This window comes from Lottia gigantea (assembly GCF_000327385.1).
Source record: "Lottia gigantea unplaced genomic scaffold LOTGIsca_108, whole genome shotgun sequence".
NCBI lineage: Eukaryota > Metazoa > Mollusca > Gastropoda > Lottiidae > Lottia > Lottia gigantea.
In genome coordinates this window covers 752,047-766,982 of record NW_008706957.1, presented here as the reverse complement: position 1 = coordinate 766,982, position 14,936 = coordinate 752,047, and the positions used below count along the sequence as shown (strand labels likewise).

At 30.9% G+C, this 14,936-nt stretch overlaps 1 protein-coding gene across 1 annotated transcript in view; it reads left to right on the top strand.

Annotated features, from left to right (window-relative positions):
• The window catches only part of LOTGIDRAFT_136702 (hypothetical protein), a gene marked incomplete at both ends in the record, with an annotated part of 32,675 nt that continues 17,739 nt past the window's right edge, over positions 1 to 14,936 (top strand). The window contains 3 exons of the mRNA XM_009046916.1: positions 1 to 146; positions 8,742 to 8,871; positions 9,062 to 9,117. Of these exons, the coding sequence (XP_009045164.1) occupies positions 1 to 146; positions 8,742 to 8,871; positions 9,062 to 9,117 (332 nt within the window). The remainder of the gene's footprint in view (positions 147 to 8,741; positions 8,872 to 9,061; positions 9,118 to 14,936) is intronic.

Sequence of the window (14,936 nt, the reverse complement as noted above, 5' to 3'; positions counted from 1 at the left end):
ATGTCCTACCCTACCCCTCAGAATAGTGCTCCTAACCCACAGGCTATCTTAGCAGCGGCTGTAGCTGTTCCTTTTTACCAGGTTGTTCAGCCTCAAGATGCCCAACCTGACAGACCTATCGGATATGGAGCATTTGGTGTAGTTTGGTAAGTGCTGTTTTCTCTCAAATGTTTGGTTGGTTGCAGCTAGACACATCCTTTATTATATTTGCCTTGGTTGAACTCTAGTGTAGAGCAAGTCACATTCCTTTGTCAGATGTGTTTAAACTTGAACACCTTGTAAGGGATCTGATGAAATAAGAGAGGTGGTGTCCTGTCAGTGTCTAAAAGTTTTAGTCTGTTTGTAGCCTACCTAATAATACTGACTAGGCCTACCCAACAATGTAAACACACGCCTAAGTAACAGAATATGAAATCGAAAATACTACTACTGACAGTCTTGGACTGCATATTTGGGGTGTAGAAAATGCCAACCACTATGAAATGATCTGTAGATCTGTACATAAGGAAATTTTCTGTAAATTAATCAAGCACCAACTATGGCTTCTTTAATGCGTTGGTTCAAGTATTTCATAGAGGTATATTTTGAAAGATCTAAAAGTAGAGTCAGAACTGAATCTTATAGTGAACATATTTTTGAATTATGGAAAAACCCATAATGATGACAGAATGTTATATCTGTGTAAGCTTAATTACTAAATTGAAACCTTGATCGGTATAAATTTTTGTTATTTTCAAGCTGGCTCATGATTGGGCCTACTTACAGCCTCATTTTTAAGGCGGGTAGTAGGTAATGGCATGTGGTTTTCTCAATTTGTCAACATGAATGTTGTTTAAAAGATAATGCAGGAGTCATTTTCAACAGTAAGAAATCACAATTAGATTGCCATTGCTTGAACTCTATGATCTTTATATTAAACCATTAGTCAACAAGGAGTGGTGATTCATGATACTAATACGGTACTATAAGAAGTTTTGATAATCAACTAAATATGTATGAAACTTATAAAGAAGGTTGGGATGGGGTGTTTGTTTTTGCCAGTACTGGTATTTGAATATCAATAAAGTCTACTTTGACTATCACCATTTTTTGAGGTCCAGTTACTAATTTCCATTCTTTGCACAAACTCAGGATATAAGCCTATCCCGTTACTGTTTGGAGAACAGAGAAATGGTAGAAAATTTGATGATGTCTTATAATCATATTGGTTCCACTTTGTAGTTGTACAGTTAACAAGAGTATACCTATTGGACTTATGTGGTATTTGTAGTGAAAATTCTGTAAAAAGTGAAAATTTATGTCTGGCCCTAATTGTGACCAAATTACATTTGAGGAATGGGTAGGGCCATTTTGAAGTATGCAGCTTTATGACAGGGACAATGATTTCAGGTGTTATATTGGTTTATAGGCAATCTGACAGGTAATTAAGGTTGAAATATGAATTAATATAGGTGTTAATTAGTCGACAGCTCTTTTTACCTTCAAAATCCCCTTAACATTCTAAGTATGTGCTAAATGTAAACTTGAAAACCTTTGATCCTTGAGGCAAGGTATATTTATGATATAAACATGTGGTCTCTTTGTTTATCAAATCTATTGTTGTTGATCGAAATGATAACAATAGAGGTTAATAGTGACTGTATAGCTTAGTCTGATACAGTAGGGGTCATTTTATAGCCCCTTATACCCAGTCACCATATGGTAAAACTAACTACTATTGTTTTCTTGACACTTGAACTTAGTCCTATTTAAAGGTCATCAGCCTTCATTTTGAGGTGTGCAATTATTTTAACAGTTTGCTGAAGTAACCTCAATTTAATGATACAGATCCTTTGTTTGGAAATCAGTTGCTGCCAACTTGTCTAGTCACTTTCAGCATGTGTAAAGTCTCCATGTTTCACCTGCTAGGGAGTCTTATATTTATGAAGACAAAGTGTAATGGCATATCACTAACCCTATTTAAAACCTTGTATATAAATGATTTATAAATATCACGCCAGTGCAGCTGAATTTTCACCTCAGCCTGTCACTTCGTATTGTTTTTGTTACAACCACCCTTATCTAAAAATGATGATTTAAGATTATAAAATATAAGGTTAAGCTTAAAAATGGAAAAACTTTAGGGTTAGGTCAAAACACTGAACTAACAAATATAAGGTTATATATCACAAAAATGAATTGGGCAATCCAGAGACAAGCATAAAGCTTTATAAATCTGTCTTGGCTGTAGATATATTTACAAATTTGTTAACTTCTTGATTCCTAAAAACCTCACTGTCCTGCCCAAACAACTTCTACATTGACAATTTGTGGAAAGATTTTAAATTTATTTCTTTAGAAGAAACTAATAGCATAGCCTTAATAAATTTAGCTGTATATGGATCTTGCTATTGAGACAGTTTTAAGATATCTAACCAAATTTTTAACATGATTTATCTGTCTAGTCTACATAGACTATATCTTAATTATATTGGAAATACCTCTCCACCTAAACCAATATGACTACTTTTGTCTATCTTGTGTGGTCTATTTTGGAAATTAGGTCATTCTGCTTCAGATATAGGTCATTTAATATATAATGAGGCCACAGTAAAGATAGACTGTATATTGAGGTCTATTGATGGATTCAGACTATACTCTATCAAATGATAACTTGACAATGAATGTCCTCGTTTCTCAATGGAATTAGTGATAAAAAAGAGAGTTGTTGAAAGCTTTTTAAATGATTATATATAGATTTAGTATGAAAATAACTTGTAAGATAAGATGGTGATGGTGTCTGTCTGTCTGAACTGTTTAATATCTTTTGTTCAGACTTGTACCTATAAACTTTTTATTAGGTCGTCTCTTTTGTGACATTTTTTGTTTTTATGAATACAATTCTATTTTGAATGACTAAACTGGTCCATACAGGTACTTGTCGTCCAAATAGTAGATTAAGGGATTCTTATTCTAGACATTTATTACTTGTTAAGATATGCCAATGAAGTAATATAAATATTTGGGGGTCTTGAAAGATGTTTGAATAACTGGGATGTGGAAACATAATTTCACATAATTCTAGCAATTATATATTGAAAAACTTTGCAGAGCGAGTAATTCATATTATGGTTTAGGAATCCAGAATTCCTAAAAATTGCTTTAAATATGATAGTTTTCTACTAGTAAGCTTAGTATGAACTAGGAATAGAACAGCTTGATAGTAAATTCAGAATAACAGAACAAATTCTGATATATTATGGTACCGGTATACCATTACATGATGTTTTGTTCATTCCAATAGAACATACCGGTACCGTACTTCAACATCTGTGATTGGCTGATACCAACACACTACCAAACTCTTTACACTGACATAATATCTGAACTCTCCTTGTGGTGATCTGGATCAATGATAAACTAGGCATAGCCATGTAGACAGACTTGAAAACAATGTCACACATTCTCGAGAGATAACTTGGCGCAGTAATCTATGGCATGCTTTCTCAATAACTATGGGATTGGATATAGGCATAGGATGAGATAATATCTGGTTTCCCTTGGCTATCATATGTCTATAATGTCAAAGTGACAGACAGGTCTATATATAGTTGTTCAGATCCATGGAACCAAGGGGCTGGGTGATAGGACAGTGCAATTTAAAGTTAACTACACAAATAACTACACAAACAAAGTGTTAGCTACCATACTGCTGTTCTGTGAAAATTTGCCTCCTCTTATTGGATGTTGCCACTCATCAAAAGAAATGGGATCAGAAAAGTAGGAAACAAAACTCATTTCATTTTACATGTCAATCCAACTTGCCACAGACTGTGTATAAAGCATTTGAATTAAAAATATGATTAATGTTGTTACTTATGCATCTGTTGCCAGTACTATGCAGTTTATAGTGAGTAAATTCGCTATGATATAACAATTTATTATAATTTGTGAATATAAATTTATAGTAGGATATTAATGACAATAACACCTGTCACATACAATATTATATATCTTAGAATATCTTTAGAATCAGAATGGAATAGGGGCTTTTGAATTTGTGAGCTGAACATTTTGACATGTTAATTGATATATTTCAACTTTCATCTTGATATAGGGCAAATATAGCAGGCCAGTGATGGTAAAAAGCTATTAATGAATTCGTTGATACCCAGTGGAGCCATGGTTTTAAAGTCGTGGGTCCAATGTAGTTCTGTTTTACATTGGTGTCTGGGTCTGGGTCTGGGTCTGGATACATATCAAGGCAATATCGTTTTCTTAACTTTTTTAGTGTATTGGCATCAATATGCACCATTCCAATTTTCATTCGCACATTTGGTTCTTGCAATTCCACTAAAACTAAGGCATTTTATGACGTCACTATAAAGAACTGCATATGTTAATAGTAGTTTCCAGTAGCTCCTCTCTAATGACATCATAAAACACATTAGTTTTAGTGGAATTGCAAGAACCACAAATGTCTGAATGAAAATTGGGATGGTGCAAATTGATGCCATCGGTGTCCCTGATACACATAAAAAGTTTAGAAAATCTCTTTACAATCCCTTGAAGGTGTTATCCTAAATAAAACACATTTTAAGCTGATGCAAAAGATGATCAAGAAACTAATAAAAAACAGGAAATCTTTTAAACTGATCTAAAAACTACTCAACCATAATCTAAATCAACAAATATTTTTTCTACTGGTTTGATTGAGGTTGAAAATAAAAGGTGAAATGTAGGCCAAATGTTTAAATTAAAACCAACATGTAAACAAGTTTGTATGTTTGTTGACCTCTAGACAAAACATGCTTGTTAACATAGTACATGTATGACTTGGGAAACAGTCCTTTTTGTCATGTAAAAGGAACAATGATTTATATCCATTATGTATAGAAGCTGGTGGTAAGAATGCTCTCCGTCTCCACTAAAACTAAGCATTACTAATCACAAAATATGCTGTATCACATAAAGACATCGTGATTAGTGACGTCATAAACTGCTTTATATTAGTGGAATTGCAGGAACACAAAGGTCTGGTTAAAATTGGAATAGTGCAAATTGATGTTATGAAGTGTCCCTGATACACATACAAAATTTAGAAAACCTTGTTACAATCCCTTTAATTGTGTACATACTTCAGTACGATTTGTTGGTTTATTGCAATTCTAGGCAGGCTACAGAATGATTTAATTAATGAGATATAAATGAAATTCTTCCCTTAAAATGACCTTGGTTTTATTGACTTCTCTTTAAATGCCTAATAACTGAATGAATGGATGGTCAATTTCTAATGGTCAGCTATAGAGTGGTATTAATATGTTAGTTTCAATGATTGTCCCTTGTTTGACCTCAATATATCTCAACTGACCATGGTGGGATAGACTAACAACTTGTTACTGTAGTACAAAGGTTTGACTTGTTGGTGCAGTTCACATGTACTGAATTACTAAAATCATACCAGATAAAAGTTCACTTGTCAAGCTGGGATGATTTGAACAAAGAAAAATAAAGAAATCAGACGCTCAAAACAAATTTCTTAATTTCTCTTATTAATTGTAGACTGTTTCTTGAACACACAATCAAATACTTAATCTTTGTCATTTGTCAACAAGTTCAATAAAATATTTTACATCAGTTAGTTTTATTTCATAGCAAGTAAATACATGAAAGAGTGTAATGTTCTCAAAATTTTGATGTATAATTTTTTCCCCAGTTTTAAAAGTGCCAACAGAATCCTCCAAAATTCAAACATAAAGTGTGCTGTTTTCAAAATTTTGATACTGTACAAAAGTAGTGAATAAGCTTATATAGTATTCACTCCATGAATTTGCATAATTAGCATTTCATGGCATTGTCAAGATATCAAATTTGAATTTTTTTGAATTGGAAGGCAACCAATGAAATTGAAGATGAGATGAGAAACTGACAGATGTTGCTATGGTAACCGTTGACCTGAAGGTGGACATGTTTACTATATGACAGGTGTTGGTGTACTATTATAAAAGCTACAGGTGTAATTTCTGACCATATTCATTATGAATCATTTATTATCATAACATCCATTATTCATAACTCATCAGGCTATATATAGAGATTATTTAATCTTTTATCAATAGAAATTATATATGATATAACTACCTATCTGCTGTGGCAAACATTCAATTGTCATCTACCTACCTAACATGTAAATCATAATTTTTGAATTATCCAATTTCATGGATGTAATTTTATAGGTCATGGTTTTCCATCTTTGGGGGTTGTTTTGGGTCTTGAATATATAATATATATAAATATATATGTAAATAGTCTCTAGAAGAACTGCATGAAAATTCCTTCAAATATACATGTACTGGTACCTCAAAAAGAAATTCAATTTCCATTTCTAAATACTATTTTTTCTTAATATGACATAGTCTCAAGTGTAATCTTTTTAAACTTTCAAAAATTCCTGTTTCTGACAATTGGTCAAACGAATGGCCGTGTCCCTTTTAGCATAGCATAACATGATAAATTTCTTTTCCATAAGAAGAAGGACAGAAAATAATATGTCCTCATAACTGAATCGTGATTTTTTTGTGTAAAAACTGTTGAAATGTACAGTTTGTTATTTAGTATCGCATTATACAACACTTACAACTATTATGCTAAATTTCCTCCTTTTTTGCAAAAAAATGTGCTTTGCAATTTAAAATTGAAGGAAAAAACCAGTCAAATTATTCATGAGATGTATATATAATGCATTGGATAACTCAATAAGAAAATATCTTCACTGTTAAAATAACTGCTCAATAAATCAATTTTACATAAGATATAGACATTTTTTTAATACATTGTATTTGAATAAAAAATTCACTTGATAATAGAAGAAAAAATTTAATTTTGTATTCAATTACTGGTACAGAATATCGTTTTGTTCTTTACAAAAATAAAAGTACACAGGATGTTTAAAATTTAAAATATATTTTAATTTAAGTATAAAATGATAATAGACTATAAAACAGCTAAACTTAGTTTATTTTGATTGATTAGTTAGTTATAATGAGTTCATTATACCATTAGGTTGTACTAACCTACCTCACCTCCATGTCAAATGTTTTAAATGCATGTTGGTTTTGAACTCTGAACATGCAACGGAGCAAAGTTGCTTCAGTACTGATTTTTTTCTGAAATCTTTAAGTGAATAATCAGGTGTTGAGATTCATGAATCTGAGGCTTTTTGTTAGAGTTTTATATCTAAATAAGAGGCCTGTAATTTCTGATTTAACGCTTGTACATACTATTTCAAGGGTTTGCGAGTCATTTTTCTATAACCCTTAACAAGGATATTGTTCAAACTTTCAGTGTGACATGGCATCATCAATTAATTTGACTAATTAAGAGATAAAAACTAAAAATGTTTGATGACGTCACAAATCGCGAAGTGCCTCATGTGATAAAGCATTTTGCACTTTAATGAAGTCATCAAACACTTAAATAATGGAACCAGACATCTGATTGAAAATTGGAATGGTGCAAATTGATGCTATCAGTGTCCCCAATATAAATAAAAGATTTAAAAAAAACCTTTTCACAATTCCTTTAGTGTTGTAAAATTTCATTGAACTTCAACAAGTGCTATATTTTATCATTTATAACTTATAAATATTTCAAAATAAAAGGTTTAAAATTGGCACACACTTGGGTCGCATGCAATCAAAGATGTAAGGTGAAATATAAAGTTAAAGCATTTAAGTTTGTCGTTAGTAAATGTTAATTTTGAAATGAACTCATTAGTTAAAGTAGAATTAAGACTAGGTGTTGACATTGACAGGTACCTGCCATAATGTAGTTCAACATGAATTTATTGACCTAGCTAACTATTGAGCTTTTAACCTGTATACTGATCACATATTGACCTCAACTTGTCACTAATAATGACAACTTGACTAGAATACTACCTCATATATAAGTATTTAATTTTGTATTGAGGGGAGGGGAGTGGGGTGGGGTATTTTTGTGAATTATTAGAGCTCATCTCTTGCTTTTCATACACATGGTTTGGATACAAAATCCACACCAGGACAGTCGCTATTGTAAAGGAAGGACGACTCAAAACACAAATTCTTAGTTAACCCTTATTGAAATTGCCTACGATCCCACTTCAACAAAGTGTCTTCAATATATGCAAGTGTTAAGCTAATCTATTTTGTCATTTTCTATTGTCATTTCATTATTTTTTTTAATCATTGATATTATCATGGATATATGATATATATATATAGAATAATTATTCGCATGTTATTTCAGCTCTATTTCATTTCCTAATTAATTTTATAGTAATTACATACAAAACATCATCCAACATTTGAATAGCTTTTGTACATGATCTGGATATTTTGTTTCTATTTTCTGAGCAAATTAAAGAATAACAAGTTTTTTGAATTATTCCAATTATTTTGTTACAATTTGAAAGCAGCCTCAAAATAGTATTGTAAATCTTATAATGTCTTTGCGTTGATAAAAATAAAATCATAATAAGCACTCTGTCATATTGGGTTGAAAATTCTATGAGAGAAAATTGTTTCTTTTCAATGTGTAACTGTAAGCTTACAATAGATTATAATTTTAACAAATATATCCCAAAAATTTCAAAAAATTTGCTCAGACAGTAGTTCAATATGAAAACTAATATCTGGCACACTACTATATTATCAGAGAATATAACTCAAGAGTCTGAAATTGATCTATTTGACTTATGAAAAGTTATTTTCTTCTTTCAGGGCAGTGACTGATCCTAGAGATGGGAAGAGAGTTGCTCTCAAGAAGATGCCAAATGTCTTCCAAAACCTGATTTCGTGTAAACGTGTGTATAGGGAGTTAAAAATGTTGTGCCATTTTAAACATGACAATGTAAGTAACTAGATTATTCTTTAGGATTTTCTATCGAACTGGTCACTAATTCTCCGCAATTTCCATTATCTTAGTCAACTTCATAGATTATGCATGTTCGTAACTCACTAGAAGATAACATAGATTTTTCAGCAATATGATTAATTTCCATGACTGTAAAATTCTGTATTTTAATTCATTATATTTTCAGGTATTATCGTCAGTAGATATATTACAACCACCTCATATAGATTTCTTTCAAGAAATGTATCCTTTAAAAGACAAATTTCAATACATGTTTAATTACTTATGGGTTCCATTTGTATTGTCAGGTCACTTAATTTTGAGTTAATAACTAAAGCTTGAGCTATTCAGACCATTCCATCTAAATCTGTGCCCGTAAGAAACATGTTGGAGCTATTGTCACCTCATGTTCCTTAATCAACAGTATGATGAGGATCATTGTACCGTTGCTTAAGGAATTGGCTTTGATTGGATGAGATATAATGAACAAATCCAATGATACATTCCAAGTCTTGCCTTGACGTTGACCGAAATTTGACTGTCAGGGTGGTTAGTTTAGCGATTAGTGAAATTAGGGGTTTAGTTTTAGATAACCTTAATTCTTAATTTCTTAAAAGTGTTACACAGATCTATCATGTGGTAAATTTAATTGTATGACTTGATCACTTTGATGATATAATGCAATACGTACCAATGACCTAGAAGTAAGAAATATGTAGACAGTTGATATATAAGACAATTTGACTATATGTCTCTAACATTCTGCTCTACATAGTTGAAATAATTCACATAATTGTATAATAATCACATTTAATCATCCATGCATATGTGAAAATATTCAGTAATTTACACAAAAATGGAAAAAAACATTGCTTATAAATTTTATCCATTCAAAATTTAAAATTTTTAGTTACATTGTGACTTTTTTGGATCATGAATTTATGTGCTTACTCTTTGTTTATTCTTTTCATCTTATATAAAACGAAATAGTTATTATTCGTGTTTGTTTGAAAGAGATTTTCGAAAAAAAGGCTGCAGACTCCTAAGAACTGTCTGGGTCATTCACTTCCACTATTCTGATTTCCTGCTTATATTGTCTCTGTAATTCACAAAATCTCAACCAAATTTTTTTGAGGTCACCATTATTTTGTGGTCTGGTGATCTCATGATTTGATCAATTTTTTTTTTGGGAATTTTCAAATCGTATCCACTTGTAAGCTAGGGAATTTCCTTTGTAAGAAATGTAAAGGTATAAGATATGTGTGTTTTTAATTCTGTTTTATTATTGTAAAAGCTTTCTAGAACTAAGCTTATAGAATAATGGTAAAAATTTGCAATTCAAACTGATGTCATTATTTGAAAGCCTAGGTTTATCTCCTATTTTATTGCTGATGAATGTAATCTGATCTTATTTCTATCTGAGTAATATCATATTTATTGATTGATATTCTCTTGGTTCTCATTGATTCCAGGGCCTGTCTGTAAATAGGTCGGGTGACCACAGGGATTTGAGAATTAGGTTGACTGATGTTGAGTTTTGAACTTTGATTAAGGATTATTAGTGATAAAACTTGTTGACCTTCGATTAAAAGTTTTTAGTTCATAGATGATAGGATTCTGATTATTTTCTGATTAAAATTTAAACTTATTACCCCTTCCTATCACTGACTCATGCACTTTTGTTTTTACAAATTTTCTTATTTCAAAGGTCAAAGGTAACATAGATTGACTTATAATTTTACAAATCTTTTGCATATTGGTGTTAAATTTTGATTTTGATAACTCTAGAAAAATTCAGTCATTAAGAAACTTTTTCAAATACAATTTCCTAACCATTACCATAAATGTATTGTTACTTTGCCTTCATTTGTCCCAAATTAAGTAATAGTACGGTACTTAAGATCGAAATCAGTGTTTTTCATTTCGGTACCAGGTACTGGTACTTATGACTATCAAAGTACTAGATTAAGAAGTACTAGGAAGTCAATATCCTCCATAGACCTATTGATTATTGATTGATAGGTGTCTATAAACATTTAACATTATATTTGTCTACCAGCTAATAAATTGGTGAATGCTTTCTTGTTAGTGTCTGGATTTGACATACTTTTAAAATTGGTCAAGCTAGAAAGGCATTGTTTTATACAAGTCTTTGATTTGTATAAGACTGTTTAAAGTAGTGCTCATCAAATTCAAACATTAACATTCTTCAATATAAAACATAACATAAAGAAGTGATTTGTGTCTATATATAGAATTCCATTGTTTCAACTGTCTGGAGCTGTATTTCTATAACATATTTCTATTTTACTTCCTGACTAAACTTTGATATTGAATTACTTCTCGGGGATTTTTCTGCTTCAAAAATAGAATTTGTGACTAAATCATTTCAAAATGTAGGTTTAAATTAGTTCTGGGTATCGTCAATCATGCCATGATACGATACTTTTGCGTTACAAGGGTTATGATTTGATACATATGGTGATATGGGGTAATAGGATGAAATTATCTTCAAAGTTTCAATATTTGTTAATTTATTACATTTTAACTGTGATATTTGGAAATATAGTTGATAGAAGTGGTTAGCATCCACTGTCTTATAAAAAGTTTCTAATAATTTCAGTGAAAAAATTGTAATATCATAATTAACAACTTGTAAAAATCCTCACTTTTTATGGAATAAAAGGTATTGCCAAGTAGCTATATGAGACGTTGCGATACGATACGCCTATCTTGCAGGTTGTATTGAGATACATCGATTCAATGATATATTGTGCCAGAACTAGTTTTGATTACACACGTACAAGTTTAAATCAAAGATTGACTCTCTATTAATATCAGTAGGAGAGGGTCATCTTAGTATTTATAAATTTTACTGGCTATAAATTTGTTCATAAAGAGAATTTGGTGCAAATTGGTGGTGATTTACCTGTCTGTATTACACTTTCTATGATCTGGCGAAATTGCCTTTCGAATCATGTTTAGACCTGGTGTATGTACAAGGTACCGTACTAATAACAATGTATAATCCAAGAATTCAAATCATTTATTGCAAAGTGCATTTCATTTGTTGAATATCTTTATAGTAACTTGTGATATGAAACATCATGATATATATTATCTTATTGAAAGAAAAAGCCCATTGAAATAAAACAACAATGTTCAAAGGAAGACAACTTATTTTGTCTGAGCCTATTATAACAATGATTATAAAAGATAAATGCATTACAAGTTTATTGTATAAAGAACAATAAAGAAAATAGCAGTAATGTACAAATTGACTGTCTAAAACAAGTATTCATGTATTGTTTCAAGGCTTATTCATAATGTAACAATGAAAATTGTACAAAAAAGCTCACATTGATGCAAAATTATAATGTAATGTATTGTTTAAAATTGATTAAAATGTTAACAGGAAAATACTTGATATTATCCTCAATTTTATATCATCTATGATGACAATCTACAAATACTAAATGCTGAAAGGATACATTAAAAGGACACCTTTTCTGACTTAAGAAACTACGCATGGTTCTATGTAAATAACACACACAAACGTAGTTCACAGCCACTTTGAATCTCTCCCTGGTCTCAAAAAGTCAAATTTGTTAAATGGCAGCAAATCACTTAAAAATGGCTTTACATGTGACTTAAAAGCTTTGTAGAAATATTATTGCGTGCATTCTTCATTTTTTGTTGAAATTTGGATTGACTTACCTTTTATTAAATTGTAAGCTTACATTGTGCCAAGCGAAATTGTACAAGATAATATTAAGATTGTAAATCAGACAAATATTCAATATTGAATGTTGTGATGTCACTTAGATTTAGACAACATGACTCGACTTTCTCATGAAAATAATACACAGTGTTACTAGAACCCTACGCCTACAGCAAATTATCACAGTGTTATTGATTGAGTGTTAACAAGGAATCTGTCTACAGAAAGTCGTTCAATTAGTTGACAATGTTCTTCACTTTCTTTCTTGTCTCTTTTCTTTATTAAACCTTCTTATTTATATCCCTTTCTATTTTCATCATAATCTAGTTGCCTAGACTGATGTTTACTAACAAATTCTCTGCCTCTGTCTTCTAGATCTAGTCTAGTAATGTTTTGACAATTTGAGAAGCTCAGACAATATTTGGTTATGGTACAATTGTTGTTGCTGCCTACTGTCAGCTATATGTATTTATATTTTTAGTGAAAAATTTTGAAATAATACTAGTTTTGAAATATTTTTTCAAGTTTACTTACTCAGTTCTCCTATCTTCTAGATCTAGTCTTAGACTCGCAATGTTTATAATAGTAATTTAAAAATAAATATTTAAAAAAAAATAGTAGAAGTATGTACAAAAAATGAGTGAAAATGTCATATGGAGGAAAGTGAAATGAAAATGTCCTACTTTTCTGCACCATGTGAGCTAATGAAGACAGGCAACGCCATGTAGGGTGCAATGAGGGAAATTTTGCCAGGATAGGCATTAGCCTGCTCTTTTTCGATTTCCAACTGTTTTTTTGTCCCATCCGAACGATTAGACGCTATTCCATGTCAGCCCCTCTTACCTGCATTACTGACAGGGCAAACCTGTTGAAAAAACCAAAGGTAATATCTCGACCTATGCCAGGATTGAACCCTGGACCTCCAGTCACATGGAGGAGGGACAAGTTGAGGTCATTGAAGCTGACAGGAAAAGGTTGCAAGTAAGACCCCTTCACCCACTGTTAGAAGTTCAAATTAAGAGTACTCAAATGCTGTTTTCAGGAAAACTTTCTCTCACAAAGTATGATGTAAAAATCCATTGTATGAGATTTTTTCTCTATTTTTGGACACTTGTTTTTCAATACTTTGATCTTTGTGAACTAGAACAAAAATTTGCTCTCCAAGTAGACATTCAAACAAAGAAAATATTTTCCATTTAATTTAGGTCAATAAATGTTGATGTAAAGTCTGGTAGATTTCCCTTGATTAAAAACAAGGTAATTAATAATATATAGTTGTAATTAATTATGAAATTCTTTAAAAACCAGTAATGCTTTCATACTTGATTTATTATCTATATTTTCTAGATATATTTTGATCTCAATATTCCAGACAGTGAAATATTGATTTTTCGGTGAAATAACACAGTCAATTTAGCGTTGAAAATCTGAACACTGCAAGGTACTTCAAAGTCTTTTTCTGTTCAATTTTGGAATTTCATTGAGCATAAAGACTCTTCTATATCAGTAAAATTAAAAACAATAGTAACTGTTTCTTTTTTTTCTGATTTTTTGTTCTCCATTATAATCTAACACGTTTTCCAACGCAGGTCATTCTAGTGACATTATTTTTAACCAATAAAAGTCTGTCATATTGGACTCATTTCTTGGAAACAATGTACTATATTAAAACCTGATATCTGCAGGCTTTTTACTGGGAACGGAATATTTACTATGTGAAATTATTCGTCAATTATTATAAACTATTTGTTACACCGCACGTTTGAATGGATTTTTTAACAAGGCTCCACTGTATTTCTCTTCTAAAGGTCCCAAGTGATCCTGGATGGCTTGTGGCGTTTGTCTCATTAATTTTGTCAGATTTTTGGACTTTGATTTGTGGATTAAGGTTTGAATAAATGTCTGGTTTTATATGACTGTTCAGTATTGCATTGTTTACTATTTTTTTTCTGATCTAAAACAAAAGTTACTATTGTCTCCTTTCAAATTTGATTTATTTTGTATTTGTAATGTTTTATAACTCATCATTGTGTTTATTTTTCTAGAGGTTATTTTTGAATATGATTCAAACGTTAGCTAAGGTTTTTATTTAAATTTTTATTTTTTGTCAAGTCCTTTGTTCTGATGAGATAAGTCAATCAAAATAGGATCTTTGTGATATCAGTGTAACCTGATAATAGGATAATGACTTGATATTTGTGTTGTGTGAAAGTTTTTTTTCTGGGTGTACTAATGTTAAATAATGATAACAATAAGGATATGGTGATATAATGAAACTAAAATCCTTGTCTTTATTTCACAATAACTGATTGTCAAATGTTGATTGTCTTTGTCTTTTGTT